The sequence below is a fragment of the Falco cherrug genome, chromosome 9 (genome assembly GCF_023634085.1).
Source record: "Falco cherrug isolate bFalChe1 chromosome 9, bFalChe1.pri, whole genome shotgun sequence".
Classification (NCBI taxonomy): Eukaryota; Metazoa; Chordata; class Aves; order Falconiformes; family Falconidae; genus Falco; species Falco cherrug.
The window spans coordinates 7,666,625-7,685,845 of record NC_073705.1 but is presented as its reverse complement, the minus strand read 5'-3'; the positions used below and the strand labels follow the sequence as shown (position 1 = coordinate 7,685,845).

The following is a 19,221-nucleotide window of genomic DNA, read 5'->3' as shown; positions in this document are numbered from 1 at the left end:
GGCTGGGCTTTCCCGGTGGGAAGGGAGGTTTGACACTCACCTAGCAGCAGGTTCATGAGGACCTCTTGGCCGGCCAGCGTGCTGCTCTTCACCAGGCAGATGAGCGTACCAGCAATCCAGGGGATGCCGTGCCCCGTTATCCCCAGGAGGTTGATCATGGAGCGGGCACCACCCCAGGAGGAGGCTCTGTTGGCACACACTCCCAGCCTCTTGGACATGCAGATATCGATGGCCAGCAGGGAGTTGAAGGCGATTCCCTTGAAGGAGGGGTTGAGCTGCATGCAGTCCTCTTCGGGCAGCTGCTGCGACTGCCTGCGCTCCTTGGGGTTGCTGTTCTGGGCACCAGCCGCTCCGGCCTGGCCGCTCTGCTTTCTGCCGGAGCTCCTGCTCTCCTGGTTCCCCTTCAAGGGCTGATTTAGGGAGAGGAACTCAGCCCTGTTGAGGACGTTGTTCCTGTCTCTCGCCCTGGACCGCGGCTGGGATGCTGGCATTGCAGTCTCCCTTTAATGCAACCTGCTTTGCAAATACTGGGAAGGAGAGAAATTCCTCTTCTCCCTGCAGAAAGCTTCCCCCACTCCCACCCTCACGAGCTGTGAATTTGGGAAGCTACGAAGGTTCCCCTCTGTTGCAGTTGCCCCCAGCACAGACTGCAGCTGTTAAATATAGAGTAAGGAATGCACATGGCTGTTTACTTCGTGGGCCTAGCAAGCTTGGAAGGAAAATTAATGCCAGGCTTGGCAGCCACTCCAGTGCCAGGGAAAAAGGTTAAACAGCCAATAGATTGGAAGAAGAGGAGGGAAAAGCGTTGTGCCAAAGGTTGGTTGCTTCTGGCCTGGTCTATTTAAATCTTCCAATTGCTTATTCCCCTGGGCTGCAAGGGAAACTGGGAAATGTAGTTTTTTGCCTGGCAAGTCATATTTCAAGAGGACAGAGTCAGAGCTGGAGGAGATCACTGCCCCCCCCCTCCCCCACCCCACCCCCCGGCAGCTGGTGCTGCTCCTAGGTGGGCTGTGCCACCCAGCATTGCAAGCTACATGGCTGGATGTTGCGCGGGGGGTTCCCCCAGTGGGGGTCTCCCAGGGTATCTTCTTGATTTGTCCGTTCTGCACATCCCACCCCTTGCTAGGGCACCCCTAATACCACCTTCCTCTCCCTGGTATGGAAACCTTTCAAACACCACCAGCCCCATCCGCCCTCCCCGCACAGGGTGCATCCCTGTAGCACCTTCCATCACTCACCCTGTTCCAGGACCAAGGAGGAGCATCACCTGCCTCCTGATTAAAAAAGACACGGCGCCACTAATGAATTCCCATCCTCCTGCCCCCGGCGCTGAGCGTGGCCTCAATACCGCACGTTCCTGCCGTGTCATCCAGCAACGTGCATCCCACGCTGAAAGCAGGTGACAGGCGGTGCCTGCGTCCCCGCAGCAGCACAGGTACCAGCGCAGGCATCGCAGGAAGGGGCGGAGGAAGGCTCAGGCCAGGCTCTGGGGAGCCCTCCTGCAGAGGACAGGGAGGACCTGCCATCCCTCCTGCCACAGCACATCGTGCTCCATCACTCTGTCCGTGCACAGCTGCTGTCACTTGCCTCCCCACACCCCACCGCAGCTGGGGCAAACCCCTCCGAGAATCCTCCACTCGCTGCTCACCACCGAGCCCTTCAGAACGTCCCGTCCGTGCTCGCCGCTCCAGTTTACAGACCTGAATGATCTTGCTGCAGTCCCTGAACTTCCATATCCACCTGCGCTGCCATCGCCCCGTTGCCTTCCCTGGGCAATGGGCTGTCGTGGCTCCACACCATCCACACGCTCAAGAAACTGGATTATTCCTATGGAAATAGGCTGGAAACCCTCCATGGGCAGAGAAGTGAAGATGAACATCGCACTGAGGAGCAGAACAGGCACATCTTGTGATGCCACGGACATTTACCTACACAAATGTCCAGTCACAGAGGTCAGTATTCGTACAGGTAACCCTGGGAATCAGGCATCCAGGTATCTTCAAAAGTCTCGTCCAAAATGTACTGGAGAGCTTAAGTGCTAAACATAAGGTGGTTCTTGGCATTCTAAGATAATAAAAAAAAAATTGCACTCTTTGCACTTTTTTTCCACAGTCCTCAAAATCCTCTGGGCGACCCATGCATCCAGCCTGTGCCCAGCTGGCCGACAGGCCGGCCAGAGGCGAGAGCAGTGCTGGGCCAAGCAAGTGCCAGAGGTCTCGGGCAGCCCCTGCTCCTGGGCTATGCTCATATTTCCGTTCCTCAAAGGAAAATAATATACATCAATTTATTTCTGAATCACACCCTCCAGGAACCTACTCTTAGTCTGCGATGATGATCCCAGCTGGAGAAACAGCTCGTTCTCCCGTCAGACCCCCACCCACCCCAAAAAACACAACCCCGTTAAGCTCAGGCACCATTTTGGGCTGCAGCAGCCCAGGAGCACGCACAGATGCTGCCACATCACCGACACCCACCGGCTCCCCTCTGATCCCCCGCTGAGCCACAGCATTCTCACGCTATCGGGGAAGTCAGCACCCTGTCCCTATCTGCCGGACCTCATCCCGCCGCCTGGCTCCCAGGCATGTGGAAAATCTCAGCCTACCTGACACCAGGCGGGGAGATACCCGAGATAACCGTCGTCACCGCTTTCACTTGGCTGTAGCCGTCACCTCCCAGAGGGATGGATGGATGGATGGATGGATGGATGGATGGATGGATGGATGGCCTCCCTCCTGCTCTCACTCCGTGCAGGGCTGCTGCTCTGCGGAGCTCTTTGCAAACAGAGGGTTAAAAGCGCTGGTGGCTGGGAGCCTGCAGGAACAGGGAGACTCATCTCTCCCGCCTGTCCAGCCGCTGTGCCGGGGATGCTGAGCTATTACTGAGCATGTTCCTCAGGAGCTGTCACGGGGAAAAAATACCTTGAAAGCCCTGGGAGTTAATATAATCTGGTGCCTGTCTCTGCTGCTGACACTGACATGAGGGAATTTCTCTGCCTTACACACAGAGCTGCCCCAGTCTCCCTGTGAGAATCCGGCCTCGCACCCCAGCACAAGTCCCCAGCGGGAAGGGGACGGAGCAAGAAGGGCAGCACAGCATGGATGCAGGGCCAGCAAACCCCTCGAAAAAGCGCAGTGGTTAAGGAAAACGATTTGGTCTCTCCTGCAGCCAGACAGGCTGTCACTGCTGGTCCCAGCTGGAGAAACCGAGCCCGGGAGGGAAACATCCCAGCTCCCCACAGTGGGGCCATGGCAGCACCGTCCTGCTGCGCCGCTTGCAGAACAGCCACACAACTGGGGGTTTATAAATATCCCCGCTAAACCTGTAGACAGGCTCCCTGCTCCAGCAGGGCTATTCCAGACCTGACACCTGATCCACAGGGTCATGAAGCACCTGGGAGGATGCCCAGACGGACAAATTTGGACAGACGAATCTGGCATGTTCCACGTGCCCAGTTCGCTCGGCCCTGCCTGTGCTCCCTGCCTGCCTGCCCACCCCTGTCTGCGCATGGGACTTCGGCCCCTGGGGCTGGGGGCTGCCGGCACATTTCCCCATAGACCTGCAGCCACGCACGGCATCAGCAGCCAGCACGGCCACACTGACCACACTGGAGAGGTGGGTGGGACAGGAGGGACAGCAACATCCCATTTCTCTGCAATTCAGTGGCAGCTTTGGTGCACCCTAGCCCCTAGCAGCGGCAGAGCGTCTGTGAGCAAACCTGCAGTCTTCCTGGGTGGGATTCTTCTAAAGGCAAAAAAGACAGCTTGGCCAAAAAAAAAATATATATATATTATTCTGCAGCATTTACAGTGCATGCAGTGGTGCCGGTCAGGCCCATTAGTGCAGCATAGCATAGCCTCTGGTGGGCTGCTTTTATTTGCCACTGCTCAAATGGTGCGAGGAGCAGCCTGCCGCTCAGCAAACCTGGGAAACCTGCTGAAAGGATACAGAGGCACGGTGCAACAGCAGGAATGGAGTACAGCCGTGCTACGGTGAGACATGGACAGGTGCATCAAACAAGCAGCACAAGGAAACGCAACTCGCGGCATCACCAGACACTCCTAATTCTTACTTATCGCAGCTTGGCCTCATGTCTCCAGCAATTCCATCAGCCAGCACCATGCTCCCGGGCACAGGAACCGTTCTGCACAGGGTTTAATGCAGCCACTCCAGGGTGGAGCATGCTAATGCCTTAATCACTCACAGCAGGGCGATGGAGACGGGGATGACCAAAACCCAAATAAAACTCCAGCTGAAGAAAAGAAGCTGATTTAATTAGAATGAGATAATGCAATTTCCTAGTTGACCAGAACACCAGAGGCAGCCAAGCTGAAGCAAGACCTGGCTGAAGCTTCAGTGAAACGAGAGTCGCAGAATGTGCAGTTTCACCAGATTCAAAATGCTCTGAGAAACTGTGACAAGCTTGTTTGAAAAGTGTGAAAGAGTCTTGGAAATGTCAAGGGATTTCAGCACCTTCTGGAGGCTGCTGAAGCAACTGGATATTTCGTTCAGAGATGCTCTTTTCACTTTTTCTTGTACTACATGATAGGAAGTTGTTTGCTTGTAACTTGCGTGTGGGTTTAGTTTTTATATCTGTTGTAGGGCCGGTGACTGTAGTTGTACTCTTCACAGAGATTGGGAAGTTTAAAAGAAATACTTAGACAAGGCTTTGAGAGATGTGCGGGAGAAAAATGTAACGATAGACTGTGCCTTTTCCACCTGCTGTGGGTGGAAAGAGGCAAATCTGCCTCCCCTCGTCCTGTGGCATTCCCTTGTCAGGATCACCCAGTAGCTCCGGTCTCTCCTACGCGCCTAGGGCAGGCAGCAAGCACAGGGTGCTGAAGCACACCAGGCACTGCCCGGAGCTGATTCAGCCCGCTGAGAGCACAGGATGGGAAAGACTGAGACATTTGCTTAGCTCTGCACCGCCATGCCATACCCCGAGTGGCACCGGCAAAACAATTTTTACCTCTTGGCTCCCCAGGTTTCCTATTTAGAGACGAGGGGGAGGACAGGCGCGCTCCCTGTGCAGGTGCACAGCAGCTACCAGCGCGGAGCCGGACACCTGGCCTGGTGCTCAGCTCTGCAAAGCTGGGCTCTGGGCTGGCTGATGGTCAGCAGGACCAGCCAGCAGCGTTACTCCTAAAACTGCCCGTAATAGGAGTTTACAACTTCCCCACAGGCCGCTGCTGCCTCAGAGGCTTCTCATCCCTCTTCCAGCTGCTCCTCAGTCCCTCCGCTGCCACGGAGAGCTGCGCCTTGCTGCTTGCTCGAGTCACAGCCCTGCCAGCCTAGGGCAGGATAAGGGGACCATCCCCTTTCCCAAATCTACTGAGCAAGCTCCAGCTGGGAAACGAACATCTTAATCTGAAAAGCCAAGAGAAAATACACTGCAGTGTATTTAAATATATATATATATTATTTTTTAAAAAGGGGGGGGGGGGGGGGGGCGTTTACAGCCCTCAAAACTACATTACCCACAATTCGCGGAGCCGTGGGAGGAAATGCTGGTTTTTGCAAAGGAGGTTTAGCTTCGGCAGCTGCAGTTGCACAGCGAAATACAGGGGAGGGCGCGGGGGGGGGGCGGGGGGCCGGGGGCGCGGGCCGGGCCGCGGCAGCCGCTGTCGGGCGGCCGAACCCGGCGGGCGGCGGGGGCGGGCGGGGGCGCCGCGGGGCCGCGGGGCACTTTCTGCCAAAGTTTGACCCGGTTGCCTTTGCGATGCTGCGGCGGGGAGCGGAGCCGGAGCCCCCCCGCGCCCCCCAGCTCCACCAGCGAGGCTGAGACCCGGCGCCGTCCCCGTATGCATGAATGTATTGCGAGAGAGGAAGCTTGCGGCAGCCAGGAGGCGGAGGCACCGATCCTGCTCCGCTCACCTCCCCGGGCATCTAGCAAAGAGGCGAAGGAAAAAAAAAAAAAAAAAAAGAAGCGAGAGCAGGAGCCTCCCCCCCCCCCGCCCCCCCCCCCCCCCCGCCGCACCTCGCCCCCGCGCAGCGCAGGGACCCGGCGCGGTGCGCGGCGCCGGGGCTCGGCGGCGCGGCCGGTGCTGGGCGCTGCTCCCCGCCGCCGCGGGATGCTGTGACGCCCTGCGGGAGCGCGGGGCCCACGCGTGGGGGGCAGCCCCGCCGGCCGCCCATGAGCCCCGCCGGCTGAGCCGCAGCCGGCCCCGGCAGCGGGAGGAGGACGGTCGGGCACCCTGCGGAGAGCCGCTCGCCGAGGAGGAGGAGGAGAAGGAAGACGGGGAGCCGCGGGGCCGGCGCCCCCCGGGCCGGTGCGTGGCGGCGGGATGTCACGGGCGGCGGTTCCGCGGCGCTGAGCGGGCGCGGAGCGGCGCGGCCCCGGGCGCGGAGCGGGGGAGGCTCCGCCGCCGCCTGCCCCGCTGCGCAGCCCCGCAGCCCGCTGCGACCGGCACCGCGCCGCCGCGCTTCGGGCTATTGCTAAGGAGAAAAAAAAAAAAAAATAATTCCCAAAGCCCTGACAGCGCTGGCGGAGGAGCCTCCAAAATCGGAGATTTGGCTACTTTTGGCATTTTTCACCCCGTCGTTTCTTTCGGTTATTATTGTAATTTTGTGCGAAAGGAAGTTATGAACAACTGCAAGTCAGGAAGTGGAAATCCACACCGGTTGTGACAAGCTGGGGCTAAAAACTATTTCATTATTTATATAGATGTGTCTATCAACATTCTGCTTTTCATCCAAAGAATAAAGGGAAATACCGGCTAGCCCTATGTTGGACGGTGAATGACAGACCGCATCGGAGGAAAGGAAAGACTAAACAGACGGCTAAGAACGCCACCGTTATTTATTGAACTCCAGAGACCTTTTTTTTAACCCAAAGACTGACTGAACCAGAGGTTTAATGGGTCAGTAAAAGGGGGGGGGGGGGAGAATTTTAAAGGCCCTTTTGCTTCTGAAAGTGCAGCTAACCTCAAAAATAGGAGCAGTACTTCTAAGACAGAAACTCAGATTAAGGCTTCACATGATGAATTTTCTATCCTATGGATATCAGTTTTGAGATTACAAACCAAGAAGATCTGTAATTGATCTAGCACCAGATAATTTCAATGCCTAATATTCCCCAGGATTGCTGGAGTACCCTAGGAGCTGCGTCGGACTGTACTCGGGGTATGCCATGGGCTGTATTCAGAGTATTAGCTGCAAATCCAAAGTTTTCCGGGAGAGTATTTCAGTGATTGAAGTCAAAGCCTCCATTGATCCCATTCCCACCAGCATCGACGAGTCCTCCAGCGTGGTCCTGCGCTACCGGACCCCTCACTTCCGAGCCTCTGCACAAGTGTTGGTGCCCCCCATTCCCAAGAAGGAGACCTGGATCGTGGGCTGGATCCAGGCTTGCAGCCACATGGAATTTTACAATCACTATGGGGAACAGGGAATGTAAGTATTTCCAACAGCGCCCGCGGGTGCGTTTGCTGGGCGGGAAGGCAGAGCGGGAGGACCATGGCCTGGCTGGGAGATACTGGATTAAGCTAAAAATTATAATCTGGTTGGTTTGACTTTAAAATACAGCTCTTCTGAAACTTGACAGGACTTTATCACATATTTAAAATACAGGAGAGCTTGTCCCTACCATTTTAAAGGGGTGGGTGTTCTGTTCTAACGGGAAGGTGCCCAAGCCCTGCTTAAAACCCACTTGTTTTGGGAGGAACCCCGGCGCAATACCATACATTTCACAACAGCTTTTGAACAGCACCACAGATCCTGAAATCCCTAGGATTTCAGCCCCACCACCGCAGGCACCCCTGTTTCGATAGGTGTTTTACACCAGGGGTTCCCCCTCTCACCAGCCCCTCTCGCCTGCATCCCTCCCCATCCCTTACAGGGTCAAACTGCACGTTGCCAAGCCCCAGGGCAACCCTGGGGCTGACACTTGTGGCATGCTGCCGTCCCCAGCGTGCTGTCCTGCTGCTGCAGTGGGCCGCGGCTGCGAGCTCGGCAGCCCACCAGCTTTGGGAGCACGTTTAACGTCACAGGAGGAATCCTGCTTGCTTTGCCCACGGTAGCAGGCAGCCCACAAGGAAAGCACAAGATGGATTTAACCCACTGATAATTAAACCCTCTGCATCACCTTGGAGCAGGGTGAAAATTTCACATTGCCCCTCCATTCGAGTAATGTAAGAGTGGGAATAGATAGATATATGTGTAGGTAGGGGGAATCTAGGGGCTGCTTGTGCACCAAACCCCCCCCGTGTTACCGGTCAGACAATCATAGTGAGGCAGGAATGAATCAATTAAAATGTCACCCCCCTACCGAGAAAACTCATCTCTCCCCAGTTCCCCACCAGTTTGTTCACCAAACGTTGTTGCAGGCTTTGGCCCGTGGCTCAGTCAGCCCTGGCACCTGATCTCCAGACGCCTGCCCAGAACAGCAATTCTGCAACTCATGGTGCTGGGCAGCACCAGGTGCAGCCTCCCGGTGCAGCAGAAATCTGTCTGTCCTGCCACGGGGACAAAACCTGGCCGCGGAGCGCGGTGCCGGCAGATGGTTTGGTGGCTGGCGGTGCTGCTGCTGCCCAGACTCTGGGGGCAAGGGAGGAAGGACGGCAAGGTCAGGTCTCAGCAACCCTCCCGCCTGCTCATCCAAAGTACCCTGTGTCGGGGGGATGCCAGCTCTGCCCCTCAGGGGTCATTCTAGCGGGGCTTAAAAACCGGTGAATGAGGAGGGCTGGAGAGCTGGAGAAACTGACTCGATGCGACGCCTTCCTGACAGCGCGAACATCTGCCCGTGTACCCTGGCCCTCCTTCCCCCCCTGCTGCCTGTGAGCCCGGATGAGGACACGGCTTCAGCATCTCAGACATACAGCAAATACATGCTGTGAGCTGTGGAGCAGAGGGAAGGGCATGCCGAGGAGCAGCCCTAAGTGAGACCGTCCTCCCCTCCTGTCCCCACGTCCCCTCTCTGCTCAAGCAGAAAATGCCTTGAGAAGCGCGCTGGCACCTGGCAAACACCAGCAGTGAGGCTCAGCGAGGGAGCAGACCAGCTTATCTTGATTTTAAAAGTACTTACAACAGGCCCAAAATCTGTAGGCTTTTTGGCTCCAACACCATCTTTAGCAAGGACAATTTGTTGCTCAGATGTTCCCAATTCCAGGCCTTTGGGATTTGCATGTGTAATTCTCAAGCTCATTTAGAAATCCTCTCTTGAGCGACCAGCTGCAAAGGAAAACAGAAAAGCCCACTGTATATAAATACAGCACACAGCCACCAAAATAGAGGACTGGGCAGAGAGCTGTGCTGCCAGTGCTGCTGTGGGCTGCAAACCTCACCATGTCCGCCCTTTCTCTGCACCTGAGTTTCCCTGTGTTTAAATTGAGCATTTGGTATGGTCTTCCCTCGCCGGAACGCTTTGAGACAAAAAAAAGTTGCATCTACAAGCCAAGTGCCATAAACAGGTAGTCAGAATCAAACAGTGCAGCTCTGTAGGAGGGCTGTTAGCCGGAAAATCATGGGAACAAAGAAATTTCCCCCCAGAAGTTCATTGACATTTAACTGATATTCAGAAAGGAGCTACCCAAACCAAAGCAGGATTTGGTCTGCTCCTCCACTCCCTTTCTATAGACCCGTCACCATCTGAAAGCTATAAATAAAGGTGTTTGGGAGGAAAGGCCTCTTTCCATGCCATTGAAACATGCTCTTGGAAGACCTTTAGAGAGAGAAACAGGACACAAACCTATCCAAAAGGACGGGCCAAGCCTTTAGCTGGTGTAATTCGGCGTAACCCCCGCTGACCTCCACAGAGCTGCATTGATTTATGCCAGCAAGAGTATTCGTCCCAACTTTTCGTGATGAAGCGAGACTGCTGCAACATACATATTTTTAATCCCTGTGGTGACAGACAGACAGAAAACTCCAAATAATCAAAAATCAGTTGGTCCACTGGAGCATCAATCCTTACAGCAGGCTTCGGATTAATTTTTCACTTTTATGCTCTGAAGTTGTTAGCTGTGTATAAGCTGGCCATTACGTTGAGGACAGAAACAGCTGAGAAATACTGGAGCAGATGGAGCTTGTGCATAATGCTCCTGTAGGGACGTTAGCTACAGAGGGGATAATTTTGACATATGCGTTTAGGGTGGCACTGACAATTTTGGGGGCCAAATGCAATGTTTTTAAAGCTAAAGGAAAATAATTAAAGCTCAGCTAACACGTAAATGCTGGCATTATTTTACATGTTAAGTCGGTAGATGTGCTGGGAACATGAACACCCCCAGGATGAGGATGTGGACGTGCTCCCTGGCTCTGCTCCATGCAGAACTGGGGCAAATCCCTGTTTGGCCCCAGGGTGGTACTGCCCCTCCCCCCCAGCAGGGTTTTACCCTGTACCCTTAGGGAAAGATGGGAGGCATCAGGATCAGGCCACAGAGCTCTGACCCCTGCGGGAGCCGTGGAACCAGGTCCCTGCTGGATCTCCTGGGGTGGGTGCTGCTTTCTGCACCCAGTTGTGCAGCACTGGTGGGACCCGTGTCAGCATCTGGGTGATGCCGGAATGGCATTATCCAGCCTTGTTTCTTCATCTCCATGGAGATGTACAAGAAGTGGTGCAGATGGAGATATGCAAAACAGAGATAAATAAATTGAAGTTTGAATATGATTAGCCAAGAATCTGCAGAAGTTTCAGGTAGATATTTCTGCCCTGGAGACACGATGGGGCAGCTTGCAGCATTACATCATCACTCTACCTTACTGGGCATCTCTTTCTTGCGAGATTAAATCTTCCGTGCCCTGCAGCAGAGACACAATGAACTCGAGAAGTCAGCTTGTCAAGAGAATAAACCCCCAGTCCTCGGGGAGGGGGAAAACACAATCAAAACCAGATTCACCAAAGGAGAAAAAAACAGGTTATCCTTTGCATGGGAAGTGAGGGGAGCTCAGTTCACCGCGGGAATTTACCCTTCCAGGGGTTGAGAGGGAAAGGTTTCACTGCCCTGGCACGGCCCCTGTGCTGTGAGCGCGCTCCTTGGCCCATTAACTAGGTTGTCCAGCCTGCCTTGAGCCTGCTCAGCTAAACCAGCGGCAATTCGCCCCTTTTCCTTCATGCCCATCTTCTGCTTTACTCCCTGAACCAGCACGCATCAAACCGCTGCCGGTTCAAGAGACGAGGCAGGAACATGCAGCTGGAGGATGGGGGAAGAGGGACCACTGCAGCATGGCTGTGGCCACCACCGGGGATCAGCATCTGGGATACCCTTCCTGGTCAGCACTGTAACCCCGGCTGGACTTGCTTTGACGTGCCAGAGTTGGTGAGAGAGGCGCTGTAAAAGACAACTGAAAATTAAGCAGGTTTTCTTCAGGTTTTCTTTCTTTCCGCAAGGCCCCAGCACAGGCAGAGCAGCAACGGGAGACAGGTAGGAGCAGGGATGCAAACTAACCGAGATGGCTTTTGCTGCGCCCACACGTGGCACTGGTACCTGCGCCCAGCGCAGTCTGCCTGAGCTGGACGTCTCTTATTTAGGGAGCTGCTGGAGAGGAAGGTGTTGGAAAGCACAAGGTTACACAAGTCCATCTGGCCTGTGACTAATTAGGAGCTGGCTTCAAAGAACTGGGGCCGAGGATGCAATAGTGCCTGATGCCTGTCTGAGGAGGTGGGCTGGTGTCACCGCTGGGTGCACAGGGCTGGGGGCTGCTGTGCTTGGGCTTGCTGTCGCTGCACGGGCCGCTGTGGTGATTGCCTCGGTTGGTGCCGTGGGGCAGCCCCCTGGAGGGCTCGGGATAAGCTGGGGGCTTCGTTTCATGTGACAGGGTAGGAAGGAATATATCTGAGCGAGGACTGGGAGGCTAAAACCTACATAGAGCTGCTTGGCTGTCAGCAGCAGGGCTACAGTTGTGCCACAAGAAATATCTCAAAGTTCCTTCTCCAAGTAGCGAGAAGACATTTGTTAAGAGAGATTTGTTGGCAGCTCCAGTCTGTGGCGGTGCCCATGCTGACTTTGAAGGTTTCAGAAGCAGCAGAAACGAGCTTGTCTGTATTACAAGCCAGAACCTCTTGATTTTGGAGCCGATCTGCTATAGCTAATCCATGAAACCATATAGGTTGGTTTCTTTTCATGCCTCTTCCCTGCTATTGTCAGCAAAGTGTTTACTGGGCACTTTCTGGTCTTTCCTTGGCTCGACACCACCACAGAAAGATGCTGATGCAGCCAAAGATCATTCCACAGCATTCTTTCCGAAATCATCCAACAGGCCAGTTGTTGGCATATTATTTAACCCGGGCAGACGCTGCAGGCAGAGGCTACCAGCCTGGCTGGCACACAGGCTTTGCCATAGCAGCTGGCGAGGGGCAGCCAGCACCAGCAGCAACCATCGTGCAGCCTCTGCTTTTGCTCCAGTCATGGGACCGTCACAGGGCCTCGTTTTCCTGCTTGTTACTAGGCTGTGCAGATGAAGCGTGACGTTTCTGAAACCTCAGGGTTAACCACACTCACTAGAATTAGGCATAGCGTGCTCCATGAAGACAGACAAGCCAGCTTCTTCTTCCCCCTTCCTGCCCACGCCTTTTCTTAAGCAGGGTGCACTTCTGAGCCGTCCCAAGCACAGCCACGCTGCTCACCAGCCCCCTTGGCTTTGGGGGGGTTCTCAGGCTCTGCAGGCAGCATCCTGCCCTCAGGGACCAGCCCGGGCCCTGACACAGCTCCATCTTTTTGCTCTCGGTTAAACCCTGGGCAAATCTGGAGAAGGTCCTGCAATTCTGTGCTGGTCTGGGGTGAGATACGCCTACTGGGAATGGAGATAGGGACAAGCAGGTCTTAGCTGACCTGCAGTTTCTCGGCATCCTCTGCCTGATTCTCCTGCCATTCACCCATCAGCTGCTGATCCAAGCAGGCGGGAGCAGCTGGGGAGTGTTATCAGCCTCTTGTAGCATCTCAGGTCCCAGTTTGGCACCTCTGTACCTGCAGAGATGTTATGGCTGCACCTTAGCACCATGCCTGTCACAGAGTGAACCTCCAGGAAATTGTCACATCTCATCCCCAGGTGACAGCCAGGCTGAGTACCGGCCACTGTCTCAATGGAAAGTAATCTTAAACCATCTGCTGAAAGGGAGAGAAGAGCCCCCAGATGGTATTTCAGAGCCGGGCTGTGGGGTGGGGAGGAGGTGGGGGGCTGCAGCCGTGACCTCCACTCATCCCCTGCCGAGGGCTGAGTTCATCCAGCATCCCAGAGCCTTTCCCTGCTCAGCTCTCCCTGCACAGCGTGGGGGACAGCGAGCCAGGATGACTCCGGTTTAAGAGAGCAGAGCGTACAAACGCCTCCCCAGTGGATGGGGGTCCTCGCAGCACTGCTCAGGGATCTCCTTTTGGCTGCCTTCGCTACAGATTTTCTTCCAGGCAAAGGACTCCCTCTGCCTGCTGGCTATGAGCTCAGGAGAGGATTGCTGCAGCTGCGGTGCGTAGCGTGCGTAGCTGACAACAGCCCATAAATCTGCACGGGGAGATGTCACGCTGCACGGGGAGATGTCACGCTTGCATAACCCCGGCTGCTGCTAACCCCTGGTCCTGCTGCTCGGAGCATCCCTGCATCCCCCGAGCAGCCCATGCCCTACCTTGCACTTCACCTGCCACGCTCCTGCCAGGCCCCCCGACCCACAAACCCGCCACCTCCCACGCGGTGCAGCCCTGCGCCCGCCGTGGCACAGCGGGGACTTTTGTGCAGACCCCTGCTCGCATGAGTAACGATAAATGAGACCTTGAAAGCCCCCGCGGTATCTTTTCGCTCCAGCCAGACATTTACAGCTAACTGCTGAACGATCCAGTGGTTACCAACATGGAGGCACTTCACGGTCATTAACTAATTAACCATCAGAACAGCCTTATGAGATGGTCACGTTGGTCCCAGACTGTGAGGGGAGCAGCTCGTCCCGAAGCTGTGTCAGAGCCGGCCGGCCGCCGCGTGCCCCCCGCCTGCCCGCAGCCCCTGCTTCAGCCGAGGGGCTATTTTAAGCCACAGCACCGGCCTTAGGAAAGGCTGGGAGAGTTACCAGGGCAGCCTCGGCGTGTCCCTTCTGCCTCCCCTCCCCCCCAAGATACACCGTGTTCCATGTCCCACAGCTCAGCCCACAGCAGGGAGCTGGGGGGGACTGGTGCAGAGCCTAGCATCCCAGCCCCACCGCAGGGTCAAGTGTGAATGTCACCCTGGGAGTGAGCTGCGGCTGCCACTGCCACCATGCAGCCCCTTCTGCCACTTTGATGGCCGGGCCATCGTCCCCGAGTGGCAGCGGGTCTGGGTTGTAAGCAAGGGGGTATGTTAGAGCCACCTGGCACGTGCTGAGCACACAGCCTGCAGTTATGCCATCGCAGTGCCTTTACTCTGCAAACAGCTAACCTTTTTTCTGAGACATTTACAGCACTTTGCTTCTACTGGCAAATCTAATCTTCAAAATTAAATTGGAAGTTAATAGAAAAAAAAAAAAAATCCAAGTTGTGCATCAGCATTACATGGTGACGGAAGACCATTTGCACTTACTTTCTTGCTAGAAAGACCGACCTTTCTGCCCGTCTTCTCGCAAGCACAGTACACAGCGCCCAGACGAGCAGCTCAGGCAGTTTTACAAGCTGCCTGACCTCGGTTTCTCTGATTACTGTAACACCATCCCAGTCCGGAGCCTGGCGTGCAGCCTTTGAACTGGGTCCGTCCCACGGCTGCAGCAGGCTGCGTTACACTTCCAGTGCCAGGCAGACAGCGGGGAGGGACAGTGGCTGATCCAGAGGGAAAATGAGTATTTGCAGGTGGGGACTGGAAAGAAAAAGCAGAACAGGGCCATGGGAAGCTTTATGGTGCAGTGAAGTTCTTGATGTTACTTCCCCCCCTTAGGTCTTCTGTCACCTGCCTCCCAGCACCAGCTCTGAGCTTGCCCACTCTGCCTGACACGGGAGATGTTGTACTTTTGAGAGAAAGAAACTCAGCCCCAAGCCCTGTGCTCACCGGCGCAAGCACTGGGGTGCTGAGCCCAGGAGCAGGTCCTGGTGTTCAGCCCCACTCAGGCAGCCAAGCAGCCACACAAAAGTACCTGCAGTGCTGGATTTTCTGCAGGGCTGGAGCTTTCCCAAGCATCCCTTTGCAGCCTTACCTAAACACCAAAGTATTTTGAACCACTCCAGGTAGGCACCGGTCCCCGCAAGGAAAGCCCCGGCCCTACCACGTGGTCGCTCCTCGGTGGTGGTGAACAGCAGGACAGACCTTCAGGATCACTCCTGGAAATTCACAGTTTTAGCGGCAGGGATGAGCTCATTCAGCAAGGTGGCATGAAAGGCACCAATTCCAGTAAAAGCTGAAGGGGGAGTGCATTCACAACTCCTTCCTTTCCTTCCGTGACATCCAGGATGTGCCTAAACAAATTAATTAATTAATGCATTAACCATAATTTGTTGTTGATTACTGCAGGTCAAGTTGGGAGCTTCCAGATCTACTGGATGGTAAAATCCAGGCCATCAGCGACTCCGATGGGGTGAACTATCCCTGGTATGGAAACACGACAGAAACCTGCACCATCGTGGGTCCCACCAAGAAGGAGTCCAAGTTCAACATCAGCATGAACGACAACTTTTACCCGAGTGTGACGTGGGCAGTGCCCGTCAGCGAGAGCAACGTGGCCAAACTCACAAGCATTCACCGGGATCAAAGCTTCACCACCTGGCTGGTTGCAACCAACACGGCTACCAACGAAATGGTGACCTTGCAGACTATCAAATGGCGCATGAGGCTGGGCATCGAGGTAAACCCCAGCAGACCCTTGGGGCAGCGTGCCAAGCTGCAGGAGCCCTCTGCTCAAGAGCAGCCCCAGGTCCTTAGCAAGAATGAGCCAATACCACCCAGTGCCCTTGTCAAACCCAATGCCAATGATGCTCAGGTACTCATGTGGAGGCCAAAGGATGGACCACCACTTGTGGTGATACCTCCAAAACATCGATAATACAAACCTGGCGTCCCGGCACCAAAAGGGAGAGAAAAACAAACAAACAAACAAAAAAACAATCCGAAGCAAAACAATCACTTAGGTATTAGAACACACGCGTATAATCTGAGCAAAATCAAAATGCACTTTTTATTCATTCAACAAATGCAACCATTCTACCTTCTCCCATCGGGACGGATTTCACTGTGCTAAAGCTAAAGAGGAGACCTTTGACTGGGGTCTGTCTCATCACCGGATTCCTAAGGGAAGAAATTAACACTGATGTCTACCCGTAGAGCTTTTTTTTTTTTTCTTCCCTACTTTAGTTATTTGAACTTTAGTCTCATTAGCTTGTCCAGACTGCCCAGAACAACACAAACATTTTATTTGGGATTTTAAAAGTTGGGTGGTTTTTTTTCTTTTTGGTTGAGAACAAAACAAGATCCTGGAGCAAAAAGTTGACTATTTAAGATAAGGATATATTTTTTTTGAAGCTGTAAGGTTCTGAGTTGCAAATCCAAGTCATGCGGCCTTATGTAGACTTTGCTTTGCATTGCCAAACTTTTGCCTTAAAGCTATGTTTGAAAAAAAAAAAATATAAAAAACCAACAAAACCACCACCAGGCAGAATGTCCTTTCTACAGAATTTTTAGGAGAAAGTTTTGGAACAAGGCATAGATTGTCAGTGTGTCATGGGCTGATGGATGAGAAGGGCACCAAATGGGAAGAAGAAAATCTTCCTGGTTTTAAAACCTGGAACAAGGAAGCGTGGAAACAATCTCAGTTTCAAAGCAATGCAAATAACAACCCTGCTGTAGGATGTCTGGAGCGGGAGCTCCTGGGCCATCTCCCTGCTTTGCAGAAGGGGGTAGCGAGCAAGCTTGCGCTGCTTACACTGGGTGATCCCAGCCTCCCGTTAGCACTGTGGGATAGTCTCACAGCTGGAATCGTGGCCCTGGGAGTCAGCATAAACGGAGAGGTGGGGATGGGTTTGTCTTTAGGACAGGCAGGTGTTTGCCCTGCCATCCCCAGCCTCACCTCCTGCTGGCGTCAGAGCCGGCGCCCGCGCCCCGGCTGGCGGGGGAAGCTCTGTTGCCCCGTTTCCCATGAAGTCCAAACGATGGTGCTGTAAGAGCAGCAGAATATAAAAGGGATCCTACTGAAGTCACTGGAGATGCATGGGTGTCAGCGAGGGCAGATCTCACCTACCAAGTCTACCCAGCAATATCCGTAATTCAGGAACAGCCATGTCAGAAAATAACAGGCACCCGTTCCTAGCAAACACTGGAAGCAAAAGCTATGAAAACCTCTTCTTCCCATGAAAAAAAAAATCATGTTGGGGTTAGTAGATGATTTTCTTCCAAATGACCTCACGATCTACACGACCGGCAGGACCATGACACCGAGCCTGTCCGGCCATGGCACCAACACCTACGTATCGAGGGGTAACGCGTGAGAAGGTGCAAGGGCAGCCCCCCACCCTTGGGTGTAGGTCCTCCAGGGAGGACAGGGCGCCCGGGGCAGGAGGTGGAACCAGTAGGATTTAACAAGGCCCGGATGGGTTCAGCTACGAGCAGCGGCGGTTCTGCGGGGGGAGGCGGCACGGAGGCGCCGTTTGCGACGAGGGGCAGGTTTGCAGGCAGAGAAGGTTCTGCAGCAGAGGTGGCATCTGGGCTGGCATGCAGTCCGGGGGTGGCAGGACTGGGAGCGGAGGATCTGCTTCCTTCCAGCACATGGCCTGGGGCAGATCCCTTCCCCTTCCCCCTGCAGCTCTTTCCCCTAGATAACGTTTCTTCCCCTGGTTAACAGTTTGCCTCAAGAGGTAGGGCTGGGAGAGCTGGGCGTGCCAGGTACAAGCCTGGCCCTGCTGAGCCGGCCCGAGCAGGTCTCACGGCCGCACACCCGAAGCTCACTCTCCCCTCCGAGAGGCACCACCTGGCTGCTGTCGCCAGCTGCACCTTCCACGCAGGACGTTACCGGCAGGAAATCCTCCTTCCCCACTTCTCCAGAGCCACACCATCAACTTCTACAACGGGTTCACCACAACCACCTGGGGCAAGCACGCCCAGAAGATATGCCCCTGCCCCCGTGACAGTCTCAAACCAGCAAACAAGCAGCCTTGGTCCCTGCAACTATAACCCCCTTCCCAGGGGAGACCGCCTGCCTGCACGCACCGGTTTGCAGAGATGCTCGGCCATGGAGCTGCTCTCTTCAACGGGCAGCGAGATCTCGGAGGTGGGAAGCCCAGCATTACCAGCAGCCTGCAAACACACAGACTGGATCAACCCCAAATCCATGAGCCAAAGGTTGCCTGAATCTAGGCTTTGGGACTATAAAGGATGAAGCTAGGGAGACTTTGACTTGCACAGTCACCCTCTGTATTAAAATCCATTTTCTTAGCTGGATTCAGATCCTAACTATAGCTCTACTGGCACAGCCCTTTGGGACTTGTCTGTATTTTCTCCTAGGCAATACATGCAGAAGAGGACAAAATGTGAGCTGCGGGTGAATAGCTGTTAACGCTTGCACGCATCTCGGCTGCCACTTAGATGCTCTTCTGGGCAGCCCCGTGGGCGGGAGCAGCAGGGGTATTTATGTCTGGTATTCACTTTGTCTCCAGGTGCTGAGTACTTACAGTTCTCACTGATGTCAGCATGGGTCAAAAAAATCAGACCCAGTTGTCTTAATTAGCTGCATGAAGGAATTCCAAGGAAAGATTTCTTCTCAGTCACCAAAAACCACATTCAGGGAACACCTACGTCCTTTTCCACTTAGCTTTGTGTTGGACTTAGTCTCCCAGTGCATTAAGTCAATCTGGTTCCTCCTGCTCCCTCTACCTGGTGGACTGGATGCATCCATGCAATTTGATAGTAACCTCCCGGCTAATTCGTCCTGTTGCACTGAACAGACCCAGCTAAGCAGTAAACACAAAATTTAAATTTCACGTTGAGGTCGGCTTTGCATGGACTTCTCCCTTCCCAAAGAATGCCTTTATCCCGTGCCTAGGTTGAAACGTGCCCCTCCACCTCCATTCGCATCACCAGACACAGCAGAGAAAAGTGATGCTGCCTCTTCTGAGATTTCATGCGTTGTAATTAAATGTGATGTTTTTCCAATGCTGCTTCATTACAAAACTGACAGGGACAGATTGAATATAAAAGGACGGGTGGCTGGGAGTAACAGGTGCTATAGACATCACTATCAATACGGCTGGTTAATGGCCAGGTGGTTAGAACGGGGATTGACAGGGTCCCAAGGGGGACTTAAATGTCTGGGGACCTGGGGCATCCTGCACAGAGGAAGGTGGTAAATAAGCAGAGGTA

The 19,221-nt window shown here is 54.4% G+C and overlaps 2 protein-coding genes across 8 annotated transcripts in view; one reads left to right on the top strand and one right to left on the bottom strand.

Annotated features, from left to right (window-relative positions):
• The window catches only part of PLPP7 (phospholipid phosphatase 7 (inactive)), a 28,671-nt gene extending 13,291 nt beyond the window's left edge, over positions 1–15,380 (bottom strand). The window contains exons 1-3 of one of the 7 annotated variants that reach the window (XM_055720331.1): positions 9,279–15,380; positions 9,020–9,165; positions 41–410 (exon numbers count right to left, since the gene is read on the bottom strand). In XM_055720331.1, coding sequence (XP_055576306.1) covers positions 41–410; positions 9,020–9,139 — 490 coding nt within the window. In that variant the 5' untranslated portion in view covers positions 9,140–9,165; positions 9,279–15,380. Of the gene's footprint in view, positions 1–40; positions 5,365–5,474; positions 5,918–9,019 lie in introns of those variants that run through there. The other 6 variants (XM_055720333.1, XM_055720330.1, XM_055720329.1 and 3 more) reach the window with 6 other exon arrangements.
• FAM78A (family with sequence similarity 78 member A) lies at positions 5,968–19,014 on the top strand. The gene is made up of 2 exons (XM_005442054.4): positions 5,968–7,389; positions 15,388–19,014. The coding sequence occupies exons 1-2, from the start codon at positions 7,127–7,129 to the stop codon at positions 15,914–15,916; spliced, it is 792 nt and encodes a 263-aa protein (XP_005442111.1). The 5' UTR covers positions 5,968–7,126; the 3' UTR covers positions 15,917–19,014.
• The last annotated feature ends 207 nt before the right edge of the window (positions 19,015–19,221 follow it).